We start from the raw sequence: 14,525 nt of genomic DNA, 5'->3' as shown, positions 1-14,525 counted from the left end.
TACCTTGCCTTCATCCACAGTTCTGGTGACTGACTCAAGAAAGCTGACCAAGTTGAGCAGGCATGATCTACCCTTCACAAAATCAAACTGTGTGAGATCCAGAGTTTGGAGATTCCCTATAAACTTGTTTATTAGGTCCATGATGATGTGTTCCATAGCATTGCATATCAGACTTGTCAGGCTAATGGGGCAATAGTTCTCAGGGTCTGTAGTCACTCTTCCTTTGTGGAGAGGGATGACTGTAGCAGTGCGCCATTTGGTAGGGACAAAGCCAGAGGTGAGGCTGTGATTGAAGAGGGCACACAGGTGAGGTGCCAGTTCAGTCTATAGTTCACATAGAACACAGGGAGATATTGTCAGGTCCCATAGAAGCTGTATTCTTGGCCTTGGGCAGTGCTGTTTTAACCTGTGCAGCAGTAATACTGGGTGCCTGGCAGTCTACTGGTATTGTGATTGGTCCTTGGGGGGGTAAAGTTGACACTGAATCTGTCGACCAGTATATTGCCAATATCTGTTGGCTCGGTATAGGAGGTACCATTGTGCAGTAGCTCAGAGCAACTCTGGGTATTGCTGGGGATATTCTTTACATAACTGTTGAAGGCCTTGTGGTTGTCTTTGCTATCTGCTGCAATTCTGTTTTCATAGCTAGCTTTAGAGGATTTGATGAGGGATCTCAACTTTTTGTTGAGGCTGATAAGGGAGTTTTTCCAATCTTGGGACTTCACCTTATTCCACATGAGTTTCTTCCTTCTGTTGTAGAGTTTGTTTATGGCAGGGGACCACCAGATTGGCTTCCTTTTTTGGAGGAGAGCATCTTGGTTCTATTGGCTATGGTGAGATCCATGCGCCATCAGATTGCATTTGTTTGTACAGAGCATTTGCATACACTTCTGCATAGTGATCATTGTTGTCTGTGATTGCAGGTGGTATGAAGCTTTTTATACGATTGCTTAGTAGGCTGTAGTTAGCTTTTGTAAATTTGTTTTTATAATTTTTGTTCCTGTGAAGGTGTCAGCTCCAGTAGTTATTTCAGATGAGGTCTGGCCTAACCAGGGAGGGCATCACACATGGGGAAGTAGAGTGACCCACCCCCCATCATGTTGGTGAGTACTATGTCCAGAACATTAGGGCCCCTAGTGGGGGTACAGACTATCTGTTCCAGATCATTTATGTGAATAAAGTCCAGGAGCCTCAGGAACCTCAGGGCGAGCGTGTTTTTGTTCGTATATGTCCCCCAGTCTATGAAAGGATAGCTGAGTTCTCAAAGTTCATCTGGTCAGGTGCTATTTTCCCTTTCCTAAATCTTCAATGTAATATTACAATTCCCCATCTGTGATTTGTATATTAATAATGTAGCTGTTTGATCAGTTCAACTTTGCAGTGTTTTTTTTTTTTTTTTTTTTTTGTTACTGTTGTACAGCAATGGAGTTGCTATATTTAAGTAAAGTGAATGTGAGAGTACAATGTTTTTCCTCTCTACATGACATTAAGCAGAATTGCATTTAGTAGAGTTGCATTGTTCATCACTTGCAAGTGCTCAGTTGATGTTTTATTTGTCTGGGCATTGACAATTTATGCAGGAATTATCTTTGGAGGGCTGGTCCTTATGGAGGAAAAAATGAATGCCATTATTTTAGGTGATTTTAATATAAACCAGTTGGGACCCATCAACCTGTTTACTAGAAGACTTATATTTGTTCTTAATCTTACATAGCACCTGAAGGGATCTATCAGGCCTTGCCCAAGCACTGGGTCTAGTACATAGCTGGATCCTATTGTCTGCCATATCCTCAGGAGATTAGGCAAGCCTTTATCCTGCCAAATTCTCTCAGTAACTGCTCTCTGCGTATTTCCTACTCATCCTTTATAGGCTGCACATTGCCTCAGGCATTCATCTAAGGAAGAAAAATCTCTTAAGATATGAAACCTGCCTAACCTTAAAACTTAGACACAAAAGATTAGCACCTCCTTTACAAGCCTAGCCTTGCTCTGGAATACTTTATAAGTTATAATTCCATGTATAATGAACTACCACTTAAGTAGCTGGAATCCAGAAAATGACCATTCCCAGGAAAAGACCACACCTGGCTGCTGTGACACAAGAACAGAAAAGATGGTATCATCTACCAATTTTTTATCACCCCTGAGGTATTGTTGGGTACTGACATGTGTAGCCAAATCTTTCATTACTAGAAGGCAGCATCTTTTCTGGTCAGTCACCCACAATTGTTTTCGACATTTATTAAGGATCTGACAAGCCACTTTTATAAGGGTTGATCCCTTTACTACATGAATCTGAGGGTTCCTATCACGAAATTGAACATTGAGAACACCGAATACCGTAAGGCTGAACTTGGTAGTTTGAGGAATGAGAATGCCAAAGCCACAGAAACCTGAATTCTTTTCCAGGGAAGGAATTTGGTTGGCCGTTTCTGCGGCTTTGGCATTGTCAGACTGGGTAAAGGTAAGTGTACCAACGGGTAGTGACGGACGTAAGGGTTAGGGTCTCAGGTAAGTGTGATGGACTTTAGGGTTAGGGTGCGGGTCAGGTAAATGTGTGGTAGTGACGGACTTTAGGGTTAGGGTGTGGGTCAGGTAAGTGTGCGATAGTGACAGACTTTAGGGTTAGGGCGCGAGTCAGGTAAGTGTGTGGTAGTGGCGGACTTTCGGGTTAGGGCTGGGTTAAGGATAGTGCATAGATAGTGGTGTATGTTAGGTTTAGTGTAGGTTTTGAAACTGTTTGGTGTGATTGTGTTATGTGTACGTTTTTCGGAACAACAAATTTTTTCCCCGGGGAAAAAATTTGCTGTTTTGAAGGTTCGATGTCCGAATTCGATCTTCCAAGTTCGAACTTATGGTGTTTGACATTTTGGAAGTTTGATTTTGTGATATAGACCCGAATCTGAATAGCTCTTTGCCAACCCACTTTAAAGATCATATTCACAGAGAATCACCTGCTCTCAGTTCATCCTCATAGTGATGACCTTCTACTTTAGAGGAAACAGCCTCGGATACAATTACATTCTGACTACTAAAAAGCATTTTTATCAGGAGAATCCATTCATCTTTGGTCTTAGAAAATTCTGGCATGATAGCCTAAATTTCACTAATCACTTTCAAGACTCTCTAAATAAACCTGTGCTAAATGGTCCTAAGGTGCATATTGGCATCCCACACATCCTAGTTGTTCATGTTTTACCCTCTATACAGTCATTGTTGGGTTGTTTTTTATGTCTTTAAAATTTTAAATCTGAATCAGCAGGCATAGGCAATCTTCTCCATGTGATTTTAGAAATCAAGTCACAAGAATCTCCTATTTCATTTACAGAATTATTAAGATGTCCATCAGGAAAGAACATCACTTCCATCTGGAGACAAACTCTCATCATACCTCTTAACTTCTTACAGCAAGAAATCTGGACAAAGCCATTAATAAAAGTGGGAGAAAGGCACAAACATAGGGACAGTTTTTTAATACTGCAATTACAAACTTAGAAAAGTGATAGAATAACATGTTTTGCTTTTCCTGAAGGATATGAAGTCTGAAACTCAAATTTTTGTCATTATTTTCTAACTTCAGTCTTTAATGATTTGCAACTAATTTGCCAGAAAACCACAATTTTAATAAAAATGGGCAAAAAATATGAGGCAAAAATATGGACATTCTGCGAAAATCTGTACAGTTGAGAAGTATGGATATTGTCCTATTAAATAACTATTGACAATCTGTCCTTTCTTTTCTATTAAGAAAATGTTTAAGACGTGTGCGCACCAACAATTACTGCACTACCTACTAAACCCAATCTAGTTGCTATTAAGCAATTTGGTATCAGGTTATACTATACTACTGACATTGCCCTTTTTGATGTTTTGGATTATGTGTTAGGTCACTCAGAACTTGGTGGATTAATTTGCTCAATACTTCTTGATATCTTCAAAGCCTTTGTCACTATTCTTCCCTTAAGACTTGCAAAGACATTGGTCATTGTGACCTAATCTCAGTGCTACCAAGTGGCTCACTAAGTATCTGGCCATCAATGAGGTATCTGGGTAATGAAATTAATCTATCCCTCCCTGCTTGAGAATGTTGGAGTTCCCCTGAGCTTGGTTCAGGATTTACTTCTTCTCACAATGTTTGAAAAATGTCATGATTAACCACTGAAGTTGTTCAAGGCTTATCCATATGCTGAGGATTCTTCAATTTATTTTATTCAGCAATTTGTTTATGTCTGTTAATACCAAACCTCAAACTTCCTTTCAGACCTTGTAGTCTTGCTTGGCTCAGGGTTTTTGGGTTTATATGTTAATGCAACCAACATTAAATATATGCAGATTTCATATAAAAGCACAGAGTCTGAATGTGCTGCAACCGGTATCTGTTTCTGTAGTGAGCCTTCCTTACTTCCAAATTATATGACTGCAATAGATTTTAACTAGTGAAAAAAGCCACATCAAGTACTCCTCTTGGTTCCATTCTTGATAATCAGTTAAAATTTGACCTTTATATAAATAATTTTAAGAACAGTTAAAAGCTTGGTAGGTTAAACCATGTCAAAGCTTTTCTTTCTGATGATGCTGAGTTTGCCACAGCAAATTCATATCTAGTATCACCCCTTCCTTACTCTGAACACCTCTTCATTGTAGTGTCTTATCTAGATTAACTGATGACCATCATGAAAGAGCACATCACTGCCTGCCTCCAACAGTGGTTCGAATGTCCCTAGCAAATGCATGACATACAGTAATGTCCGTACACAAGCTTTCATATTACAAAGTCTACTCTTTCATATCTTGATCCATGTCATGGATATGGGATCCTGGTGAACTTAGTTATTTGGGAAACTGGTCTATACCTCCCAAAAATACAAATAGGTCAATCTGGTGCATTACAAGCCACATGCCTCCGTAATGTTTGACTTATTTGCAAAGTAGAATTCTTCAAGTCATTCCTTAAAAACATAAAATAAATAAACAAAAAAATAATAATAGTACATTGACTTGTAAAAATGTCATCACCTTAAAGGCTACACCAGAAAATGATTCTTGCTTATAAGATTTGAAATTTGCCATTGTACTTTCCCAAAGCTGATAGCCAATATACTATTTTTACTACTGCTACTGTTATACTAGTTTTCTGTTCCAGTTGTTTCTATTCAACATCCCTGATGCTTCATTTGAAATATTTGAAAAGACAACAGTACCATGATGATTTTAATAAATCTCGAGACTTTTACATTTAAAAATATATATATATATATATATATATATATATATATATATATATATATATATATATATGTATGTATATATATATACATCGCTATTCTGTCTATGTCAATGCTGTTCTCTACCATACTCAATCACATGTAACTCCAAGAAACCTATAATTATTCACCTTGACTTTCATTCTCCTATACATCATCACCCGGATACTACTCCTTTATCATACCTCTCAACCTCTTACTGCAAGAAATCTGGACAAAGCCTGACAAAATGGGGGAACAAAGGCCCAAAAATAGGGACACATTTTAAATATTAGTCTTATGAAAGTTGCTAGAGTAATAGGATTTGTTTTAGCTTACATTTTTCTGAAGGATTTGAAGTCTGAAACTCAAATGTATGTCCTTATTTACTGACTTCAGTCCTCAGATCATCCCAGTGATTTTTCAAAAAATCACAAATTTTATGAGAAACAGACCAAAAATATGAGACAAAAATCTGGACATTCTGCCAAAATCTGGACAGTTGAGAGGTATGCTCCCTTTATCACTAAGGTGACTACCTCTCATAGGAATACCAAATGCATTTTTCCCTCCCAGTTTCCTCCTAACAACTATTATCACTAGAAATAATGGGATCTAATAACCCACGGATAAACTAAAAGGATCTCTTTTATACTGCTTTTGTATAACTGCACATATTATATCATCAGTAATTCACCTCCTCCATACTAAAACATCTGTACCTGCAGTGTCTTAGGAATACTTATTACCTCTCAGACCTACATCCCATAACCTATCACATAATGCTTCTAAAAAATCAATTCTTTCACTATCACTTTAATACATTTTTTCACACTATGTATCTATATTCCTGAATTAATATATTTACTTATCTTATCTCTCTCTTTAAATGTTAAAAATTTCCACCTGCCTTCAATCCGAAGTTTCTGATTTATAAACTGAAAATGTTTACATTTTATGTCTTATTTCTTCTTTACTAATGCTGTAGACTTTCTAGCGTAACAAACATAATTTATTGTCTGCTTTTTTTGTTCAGTATTATAACTACAGTAACTAGTCACTAATAAACATGTTAACTTGACAGAGTTTTTCTCCACTGGCTTCTGCTGAAAAGGGGTCTATAATTACTCATTTAGATTTTGCCGATAAACAAATGTCAGTAAATAAATAAATATACATATTTTGTTCTGCTACTTGCATTTATTATTAAAATGTTTTATTTCAGTTGAATTTTCTTAATTATAATATGTTTGGTTCTTATTTTCTGTTATGTATGTTAACTGGTATGATTACTTGTTCTGCAAGTAACCTTACTTTTCCAGTGTTCTACAGATTTGTCCTCCAGGATTCCAGTGAAAAATGATACTTCTGAGGTAAATTTTCATTGTCAACAAATACAGAGATATTAGTAGAATTTATTCCACGGAGGTGGCTCTCAGAAAGGAATTTATCAGTAGTTAAAGTAAGAAGGTTATATTTTACTAATATAAATACAAATACGAAGATGTGATTTTTCTTCTTTTCGGCATAAGCAGACCTGAATAAATGTACAGCAAAGCAGGAAAGCAGGGCACTCTCAGAAAAAATGTATTCATTATGCTGTTATCTACACATAAGTGTTACTTTTAATTGCTATGCCCTATTTTTCTTGTAAATTTAGAAGCAATGGCAAAAATACCTTTTTCATAGTTGAGATAAATGCATATGAGAGATTTTAAAATGGAATCAAGTCCCAGAACAGTTATGTGGAAAGGTGTTCATCTTCAAGACTGCTAAAGCATCATCTTCATCATCCCCATTTCGCCAATGTTACATGTGGCCAGGGTATTGTCTCAATTAAAGCAAGTGAAAATGCATGTTATTCTATTATGAATGCAAAATGTTGTCTCAGCACAAACAGCATACTAATGATATCCCTTAAAAAGGCATCATCTTAAATAAAAAAGGATATAAAGAAGTTAAATGCATTATATAATTAATCACATGTAAATGTGGTAGGGATATATTGGATGGATTCAAATCTCACTCATAGTTCTATTGAAATCTCCCACCCTACATACATGTTAACGAGGTTATGTAACCTCCACTGCATGTGTCATGCATATTTACATCTTGTGGAGGCATGTACTTTATATGGGTTAACAGTATCTTTAATCAAGTTTCTGACCACATTAAAATCCATGGCATGTGAAGGAGAAGTGGCAGTCAACAGAGCCTGTAACTGGAAAAGTGCCTGGAATCAACTTGGTAAAAGCTTCTTGCGTCTTGGTAACATGTCAGTAAATGTTTGGCTTAAAACCATAAGCTGTAAGCTCTGCAGGAACTGGATGTAAACTCAAGTCCAAACTGGAATCATTCATTTAAGGAAGGTGTTATAAGGAAGGCTATGGAGACCATAACCCATTTTCGAATATTTCACAAGTAACTCAAGTATCTTCGCCATGTGGCTGTGATGATACTACCGAGTCTTTTTGTAAGACACAAATTTATGAAGTGGAAAATAAGGTACTCAAACTAGAAAGTTTAGAACTTGAAAATCATTACTTAGAACACTGCACACAGATCCAACAGGTGCCTAAATGTTTGCAAATTTTCAAGTTTCCCAGTGGCATTTCAGAAAATGTCAATATTTATTAGACTTTAGTTTAATTATTTAATGACACTGGGCTTTTATTACTGAGACACCTTATTGATCTTAATCCTGTTAAACCTGAAGTATTACATAAGTCAGTTTTAGAACTAGATACTAATATTAAAAATAATAGTCATGTTTAACGCCGGAATACTTTATATCTTGGCATTCCAGCTAGAGTCGACCGACATACTGCTACTATAGTGGCACGGAAACAGATAAAATCTGAAGAGAGATGGTTATAGTTATAATACTAATTCAGCATACCCAATACCACAATATAGTTCTAATAGAGATGTTGATCAGCATTTCAGTGGGCCAGATGCAAATAATTCAAAATACTTGTTTCATGAGTCCAAAGTTCCTGTAGGCTCTCTTTCCAATACCATCAAGAATTTCCACCTCTACCAACACAATTGCAAAATGCTGACAGTCTCAACTCCAGTTTTTCATTCATCATATTTGAAGAAGATTCTTTCCACCTAGACTCAAGCCTCTTAAACCATTGGACAGCCACAACCAACAGAGGCAGATCATAAGTTAGAGGAAAAGGATGACGCAGGAAGAACTAAGTTACCCTATTTTTAATCTTAATTCTAAACAAATTTCCATAGATCAATGCAAAGTTCTTGAAAAAGGATTTTCTTTTATTTCTGCTAAAAGGACCAACTTCACTCAGTTGGTAGCTGATTTTAAACTATTTGTAAGAAACCTAAATCTGAAATTTGTTCTCAATAATGTCCATCAGTTTAACACTGTGAATTCACATCTTACGCAAAAAAGTCCTTATAGCCCAGCATTACACAATACTTTGTGTCTTTTCTGATGCTTATATATGATACTTTAATTATACAGTTTTATGTGATCATGGTGTACTTTTGACCATTCTCATTTTCTGACTGAGCACTTTTAGTTATAAACTTAATTTTTTAATTATTTTAATAAGCTATGTAACATTAGTCTCTCTTTTCTTCACCAAGTGTTATGAAGTATTTAACATTCACTCAGTTTGGGATAGAATGGTGAGACCATGATTTTATGTCTCATTCACAGGATGTCCCCCAGTACGGAACACTATTCTCAGTACTGACATTTGGTTAGTGTACCTGGTTGCTTATACCAGTGTTTCTCAAACTCTTCTGATCACGGCCCACTTAGGCAAAGCACATAAGTCAGTGCCCACTAGCCCCTCCAATAAATCACATTATTTAAAGATAGGTTGTATTTTGAGTACTGACACATGTAAAAATCTCAATCCTGACACACTAATTTAATGAATAATTTTACACAGCAACCCCTTCATTAGTTTGTATTGTGTATGCATAAGTACTAAAATGACACAATAAATTATTTTTCCCAGTGGTCACTTCAGCAGTCTTAACATGCATGCACAAGCACGCCCCTGATACATGAATTAATTATTTCCTCAAGCAACATCTTCATTACTATGTCCAGGTATACACAAGCACCAAAATGAAACATTTCAGAAAGAGACCCCTTCAGCAAAATGTCCAGGTACAGTATGCAGAAGCACCAAAATTAAATATTTGCCCAAGTGACCCCTTAAGTAACATATGTAGAAGCAACAAAATGAAACATTCATTCAAGCAACCCTTGCAAGCAGTTGCAAACTGAGATTAACCAATAAGCTTCAAAGGAGGGCTCATGGCAGCAGCACATCCAGACACCAGACAAAGCCATTTAATTCATAAAAAAAATAGACGGTGAAGAGGACATACATATTTATTATAACTCTCAAAGCCCACTAGGAAATCCCCATGGTCCACCAATGGGCAGCGGACCACACTTTGAGAAACACTGGCTTATACTACACTCTCAGGATTCTATTTACACTTTAAATAGGCAAGCATGCAATTCATTTCATGTTCATTTCCTTGCATACTAAAGTTATTTACAAAATATTCTGTTTTAGTACTTTGTCTTCCTATAGATATATGATCTTCTGGCAAACAAAAATAAGATGTCAAATATCAAACAGTGCATAGTGATTTTGCACTAATTACATTCCTCACAAAGCTTTAGAATTCTAAACTTAAGGTTATTTTCTTAGTATTAAAAATCAATGAGAAAATTGTTAATAATCATTTTGTTCCATAAAGAATCCTAAAGATTTTGAAGGCATTAAGATTATTTTGGAGATAGAAAAAGAGGACTATGCCATTTGAGATGCAACAATTCATGTTGAAGACTCATGCAAAGAGCATACAGCTGAGGAAAATTAATGTATCAATCACTCACCGCAGTGTTTCAAATACAAATGCTTGCTTGTCAGTGTTTTATAAGCCTAGCTTGTATACTACATCATACACTCAAATAAGAGTGATCCCCAACTGCTGAACTGTATGCAGTAATGTATGATACATGTATTCTGCTAAAATTTAATTTACTTACATCAATATAGCTGGCATTGATGTAATCGCCAAACCCCTTATCTATGTCTTGTTGAAGCACAACACGAGAATGGTCATCTACATAAAAACAGACATGAGAAAAATCACAAAACATTTTAATTGTATTAATTTGTAGAAAAAGTATATTAATCTACATATGATCTAACATACATTAATTACACAGATCTCTAGAGCTGCATTGCTTCCTTCCTAGAGACAACAAAAGTCATAATACAGGAAAATAATACAGGAAAACCAAACTGCAAAATATTTAGCACAATATATCTACGCCAAGTATTGTAATTGTTCTTTCACATACAGAAAGCATGCATAGCATAGAACGATTGATTCAGTGTCCCAGGTGGTACCAGCAATTCTGTACTGAAATTGTTTGCTTAGTATTTACAGTGCTAACATCTTAACACAAAGCAAAAGTAGGCAGAAGCAAAACATCTATAATGAGAATCAGTCATGTGATAATATTAAATATCTTGTGTGTATTAAGCACTGAGGAAAGACCATGCCATGACCTAATTATGACACATTTCTTACCATTTATTCAACAATAGCAGGAAACAGATCTAGGCCTTAATTAAATCTTTTGCTATCCCTCCTGTTGTTGAAATGTCTCCACTCTAGCAAATGAGTTGACTTTGGTTGCAGTCCAAGCTTACTCCTGTCATGAGATGCTGTAATTTCCTGTACAGCTTCCATCGTGGCTCCCAGTTTAGAATAAGAAGATACTTCAGCAGGTATGCAGGAATGCTCAGCCATGCCATATCCCACAAGGATTGGGAACAATGAAAATGAAGTCCCTTCATTTATTGCACAAACATCTGACAAAAAGACTGCTACTAAAATCCTACTCACCAATCTTTCAGCTAGACACCTTACATTCTAAAGCATTAGCTTTAAATTAGCAAATAAGCTGACATATAGAGAATGAAATTTACCAGTGCATGATATATGACCTATGTCACTGATGAGTCAGATGAGATGTATTGAAAGTTGCTTTGAATCATGTGCACTTTGCTTCTTGTCTTAATTTCTGTGTTAGCTGTTTATTTGTTCCATTAAAACATTAAGACTAAAACAATGAGTGAGAAGGTCGCTGAAAAACCAATCAGTAAAAACAAAATGAAAACTCTAGCAAAGCTAGAACTTCCAATAAGTGACCTCCCAAACCACTTGTGTCAGAGGCACATGGGATATATGTAAATGATCCTTATGAACATCAGGTGTTTCAGCTAATTGACAATTCTGAATGCCCATGACTTGTTTCGTCGTGATGTTGATAAGGATCATTTGCATATATCCCATATGCCTCTGACACAAAAGGTTTGGGAGGTCACTTATTGGAAGTTCTAGCTTTGCTGGAGTTTTCATTTTGTTAAAACACTAAGACTTCAAACTTACCAGTTGCACTCAAAGGCTTTGGGAACACAAATATCCCTCTACACTTTAACATTGACAGTTTTAATTCCGATGCATTAAATTTTGTTACAGATGACAAATGACCACTGTGGCTTTTGAAGACTGGAATTGTGTTTTTCTTTAATAGTATTTACCACTGGCCCTAAATAAAGTACTACACAAGATTATTGATAGCCTTCTGACCTACTGCAGGTTCTCAACCTGGTCATCTGGTGGCACTAGCCTGCTCATAACTGGATGGGTATTACCAGCTGAAAATGTGGCTTTCACATCTGGACTCTCATATGGTCTACTTTTGGACCATTACTCTATAAAACAACCTCTTAAAAACATTTGCATGGCATCACTTACTTTAATCAAAGCAGGAAGGGATGAATGTAGAACTATAAATTCAAATCAAGCCAAACCACTAATAGCTGAGCTAAAAAATCCAACAAACTTGACATATTTTAGAAAGCATCAAATAAATATCATTTAATTTGATAATTTAATACAGTTACTACAATTAAACCAGGTCACCACAACATGTACACACACACACACACACACACACACACACACACACACACACACACACACACACACTCAGATGTGCACAGACAATGTCAGAGATAACCCAGGCTTTTCTGTCATGAATTACTGTATGGAAGAAACATACAAATACACTTACTTTATGAAGTCTAGATTATATTATTTTAAATGTGGTTGAATATTCTGGAATACTGCATAGGACAGTGTAACTGCACTATGCTGCAACTTAAGATGTTGCTTTTTTAGGCAAGTAATATGTCTTTTCTAATTAGATGCCAATCCTATTTTATATTATACTCAGTTCACTAGTTTACTATTGGCATTTTGAATTATTTTTTCTCAGGGCACTATGAAATTGCTTACATAAAAGCTGATAGTCTATTCACAATTATGTATTAACACTGCATATTAACATTTTTAGTCATTTTGAATGTAGCTTTGTGATATTACTTATTATCTAAATAAAATGTGTTAATATGTGACTCTGTAATATGTTCGTGTTGTCCACAATACCAACAGGCAGTACAAATATGTGGAAGGGATGAAAATGTTTTACATTAAAGTATCGTTTGAGGAACTGTTATTATAAATATATAGTGAGTTGGGCATAAAGACATTTGTGTACAAACTTTACATAGATTTAGGTTAGGAGAGCAATATAGTCATGAATTTACATACAAATACAGGATTGTGATCATACTGCAGTATACAGAGTTACTAAAGCAATAACCTATAATGTGGTGTGGTATAGTGAAGATTTACCCATGGTTGGTGTGGTTTAATCACTCGGGCTTCGCCCTCGTGATTAAATAAAGCCAACTGTGGGTAAATTTCAATATACCACAACCACGGAGTCTGTTATTGCTATTATACAATGACATTATTTAAAAAAAATACTTACTTTTCTTAAATAATGTCTTTGTATAACGGCACATTACTGTTCTTCCACTGGTTGTGGTACACTGCTTCCTTGTTTTGATGTACTGAGCATGCGTATGATACCCAGTACATCAATGGTTTGAAACGGAAGCAACAGAGAAAAGAAAGTCTCTGTTGCTCCGTTTTTTTTTTTTTTTTTTAAATATTTTGAGGACTTTATGCTAACGGAAAAAAGTCCGGGCGTCAGGACCTTTTTTCCATTGGTATATTGTGGGATTTACAACAGGCACGTTGGCCAATCAGCATGCACGTTTTAGAATATTAATGGGGGGTCATTGTATATTTATCAATATAACACTTAGCAGTGGTGGATATTTGTGCAGATTTCAAAGTGGCACTATTTGTGCCACTGCATTACATTAATAAGAATTTACAGTTTCTGGGAGGCTTGTGGATGATTAGGACCAGCTGATTTGTATCTTTCTCAGTGAACATTAAAATTTTTCTTCTCCACTGTCTACTCATAAATTCTTCATTTACAATACCACTCTTTTAGTAGAGCCCATGAGAAGCAGGTAGCACTGTAAGAAGAAATCCTGTTCTATAGAAAAATAAATGGATTTTTAAAATTCTGTTGCTGTATTTCATTCTGTATTACAGGAAGGATAGAAGGGATGAGTTGTTACTATTACTCCCTTTTGCCACAGCTGACTATCAGCTGCCCCTTGCTACCAGATTGCAAGGTAACTGTATATAGTAAGTCTGGTACTTGCCTACATGTGCACCTACTAAGTTGATGACCCTGTGCAAAGTCATCTCATAATAAATATTGGAACAGGTCAGATATGTGCCAGAGATGAAAATCATGGGAACTGCTGAAGTGGTGTACAGACACATTATAGATGATGTCCTGCACATTGCAAACTACCTGCCAAGTGAAGGAGTGAAGGCACTTACCGTTGTTGTATCTAACTCCCACTGGACCAGTGGAGCCTTGATGTCAATGCCTGTACAATGAGTGGTTCTCAAGACCTCTGTGCAACAGGTAATGATTTAGAGTGGTAGTTCTCTCCTTTGCAATACTTGGGAAATACATATGGCTCCTCTACATGCTGCACCATAATGTCACTAAAATGGTACAGGATATGCTGCTAACAACTGCAAAATTCCTAGCTTTTCCTCTGTAGATCACTGAATGGACCCTGTAGCTAGGATGGCTAAAGCTATGCATATTTTATTAGCCCATGGAATGGATTGTCAATGCATGCTGTTTGATTCTGGATGTTGACAATACAATTCATTAAGATGCTGAATGGTATCCTCTATCCAGAAGGAACTGGTCCATGATCAGGTGCTGCACAAGTGACCGGTGGTAAATTAGGCTTTGATGATACA

General features: G+C 36.2%; 1 protein-coding gene across 1 annotated transcript in view; it reads right to left on the bottom strand.

Moving 5' to 3' along the window:
• The window catches only part of LOC122806400 (receptor-type tyrosine-protein phosphatase mu-like), a 1,009,373-nt gene that overhangs the window by 745,702 nt on the left and 249,146 nt on the right, over window positions 1-14,525 (bottom strand). The window contains exon 7 of the mRNA XM_044076787.1: window positions 10,288-10,364. Within this exon, the coding sequence (XP_043932722.1) occupies window positions 10,288-10,364 (77 nt within the window). The remainder of the gene's footprint in view (window positions 1-10,287; window positions 10,365-14,525) is intronic.

The sequence above is a fragment of the Protopterus annectens genome, chromosome 1.part1 (assembly GCF_019279795.1).
Source record: "Protopterus annectens isolate FY-2018-M chromosome 1.part1, PAN1.0, whole genome shotgun sequence".
In the NCBI taxonomy this organism is placed as follows: Eukaryota; Metazoa; Chordata; order Ceratodontiformes; family Protopteridae; genus Protopterus; species Protopterus annectens.
The sequence above is the reverse complement of the archived record's forward strand: the minus strand, read 5'-3'. Positions and strand labels throughout refer to the sequence as shown.